General features: G+C 39.0%; 1 protein-coding gene across 1 annotated transcript in view; it reads left to right on the top strand.

The window, feature by feature from the left end:
* Positions 1 to 2722, top strand: part of LOC101861659 (serine/threonine-protein kinase pakD) — a gene marked incomplete at its 5' end in the record, with an annotated part of 10978 nt that overhangs the window by 1869 nt on the left and 6387 nt on the right. Inside the window, 2 exon segments of the mRNA XM_013082199.2 lie at positions 644 to 811; positions 2483 to 2605. Of these exon segments, the coding sequence (XP_012937653.1) occupies positions 644 to 811; positions 2483 to 2605 (291 nt within the window).

Below are 2722 nucleotides of genomic sequence, written 5' to 3'. Positions count from 1 at the left end.
ACACACACATCCACACACACACACTCTCTCTCTCTCTCTCTCTCTCACACACACACACACACACACACACACACACACTCATAGACCCTCTTCTTCACACACGTATGTGCACATAACCACAATAATACAACAGTATGCTTGTACTCACAAGCAGGCTTACAGTCACAGGCATAATATAAGTGACCATTAATTGTAAAGATTAATAGTGTTGAGCTAGATACGTACTCTGTATTCTGATTGTAACTCAATGGTATTCTGATATTGCATGCTTGAAATGTAACTATCAAAGAGAAAAATAATCTATCTTCGGCTACTTTACTTATTGTTTTGTGGTGTTACGCTCCCTGCCTAGATAATTCAAACCATACTCATTTTAATGACCCTGTGGGAAACTGTAAACAAATTTAATAAGAAAAATAATCCTGCATTTAACCAAAACAGTAGTCAATGAACTATGAACAATTAAAATATTTACTACCCGTTGATCGCATATCTTTTCTTAACAATAATGTTCCTAAAAAGCCCTTTTCCCATCCTATCCATAATAATATCATAGTTAGTAAGTCTAACCAAAAAAGCAAACCCTGGTTTGGCCAATTACGAGTAGGCTTGGTGCATCCAACTGTTTGCCGTTTGTTTCCAGATACTGAATGCTGCGAGGTGTGAAGAAGTCACCCGTCCCATCTGTGGCTCTACAAGCCATCAATTGGATACGATCATCCATGACCTGATATTGTCTCATAATCGGACCCTTCCAGACTGCACCTACTTGCCAACGCGCTTCATGCATAACATGCAGAGTTCTTATTTGGTAAACTTTAATTTCTCTCTTTATTTTGTTTCATTTTTGTATGAGGTCAACACGTCTGTGGTTTAATCAATGCTAAGGTTCTCCGCTGCTTCACGCAAAATAACACGAGTTCTATTTCTACGTGGAGAGGTTCATTTAAGCCAATGACCCCGTTTTCTCTGTTGGTATGCTGTGTTTCACTCACCCTTACGAGAAGGGCTGAAACAGATAGCCTCCTAAATAATCTTAATTTATCGACTTGGGAGTAAAACATTAAAATTTACAACCAGTCAACTTAGATACACATCTTCCGCCATCTGTTCAAACGTACGAAGCAATTTTTTTAAAATTTGATATAATTTGATATCTGACTGTTGAAAAAAGCGAGAAAAAATACATAACACAGGTACAATTGTTTGAAAAGTTCGGCTTTCTGGGCTTAGTACATTTCAACAGTATGCAGAAGATATAGGTCATTCCAAATGTGGGAATGAAACACAGTGGTGTTTTAGAGGTTTTTTTTGTTGACTCGGCGACTGTTGTCCAGTTCAATCGATAAATGGGAGTTGTGGGGCACGTCATGGGTTCAACACCCTTTGCAGCGTTGTAAATCGACGTCTGTGGTTGGTGTAACGGTTAGGCACGTCACCATAGCACGTCGTGGAAGACTAGAGTTCAGTTCCTGCATGAGGAGAATTTTTTTCGATTGTCACTATCTTACTTCTGGGACGCTGTATCCCTCTCAGCAGGAGTTGGCCTTGACAGCATGGTTAAAGCGTGCCGCTTAAATGACCTGCATTGTGGCTGGCAGTTATCTCTTCCTTTAGAAAGAAAATATCGGAATGCTACATCTTCCTCATATATTTCTATATATGGCGCTGAGACCTGGACTTTAACAAAGAAGGGAGAAAACAAAGTCCCTGCTTTTGAGTTGTGATGATACCGCAGAATGTCCAGAATAAGCTGGAAAGCAAAAAAGATTAACAATGAGATGTGTAAAATTCTCCACACAAGCTAAACCCTGCTAAACAAAATAAAATGTAGAAATTCAGACCATTGTGAAAGAGGTGCTTGAAAGAAGGATGTCGGGCAGGAGAGCCACGGGTAGACAAAGAGTAACAGGGATGGATAACATTAAAACATAGACTGGCCTGAGTTTTGCACAATGTGCCACAGCAGCTCACGAAGGTGGATGGTGGAGGGTCATTACACGTAAACCTTTGAGTCAGAGATGACACTTCCAGGTATTCCGGGTATTATGTCGATGGTATCGTAAACATACCTTCAATAAAAGACTGTAAGATTGTTTCGAAACCTTGACCTTGACTTTTATGTCCCCAAGGACTGCGCCAAACAGAGGGAACCCTGAACCCCCATCTCACCCCCAAAAAACCCCATACAAACAAAAACCAAAACGACCATAGTTCATGAATTCCCCCCTTTCCAAAAAATAACATATATATAAAAAATCATAGCGTGAACTTAAATCAAAATTATACACTCTAGCCCTGAGTAATACCAATTGAATTAACCTCGCCTCTGGAAGCAAGATAAGAAGCAATGGAGGAAGGAAGGTACGACTCAATTGATTGATAGCAGAATAACATTAATGAACAGTAAAGTGGACATAGTAGAGGTTCATACCTACTAATAATATATAGATGTGATTTTTTTTTTTACATTTGTTTCCAGGAAGGCTTTCGTCTGAAGCAGAGTGTATTCGGTGATGCTCACTACTTTGTTCCTGAAGAACAGATTTTTGAAATCTACAAGAAAACCGGCTTGGATATAGATGGGCGGATTCACAGGGCTAAGGTGAACGATTTGTAACCAGTTTTTTGTTATAGAGTACTAAAAAACAGTTTTGTCGTGAAACTTCAAGTGTTGGTCTACCTTTTTATTGTATTATATGTGTGTATAATATATATTTTA

Source organism: Aplysia californica, unplaced genomic scaffold (assembly GCF_000002075.1).
Source record: "Aplysia californica isolate F4 #8 unplaced genomic scaffold, AplCal3.0 scaffold00163, whole genome shotgun sequence".
NCBI lineage: Eukaryota > Metazoa > Mollusca > Gastropoda > Aplysiida > Aplysiidae > Aplysia > Aplysia californica.
The sequence above is the reverse complement of the archived record's forward strand: the minus strand, read 5'-3'. Positions and strand labels throughout refer to the sequence as shown.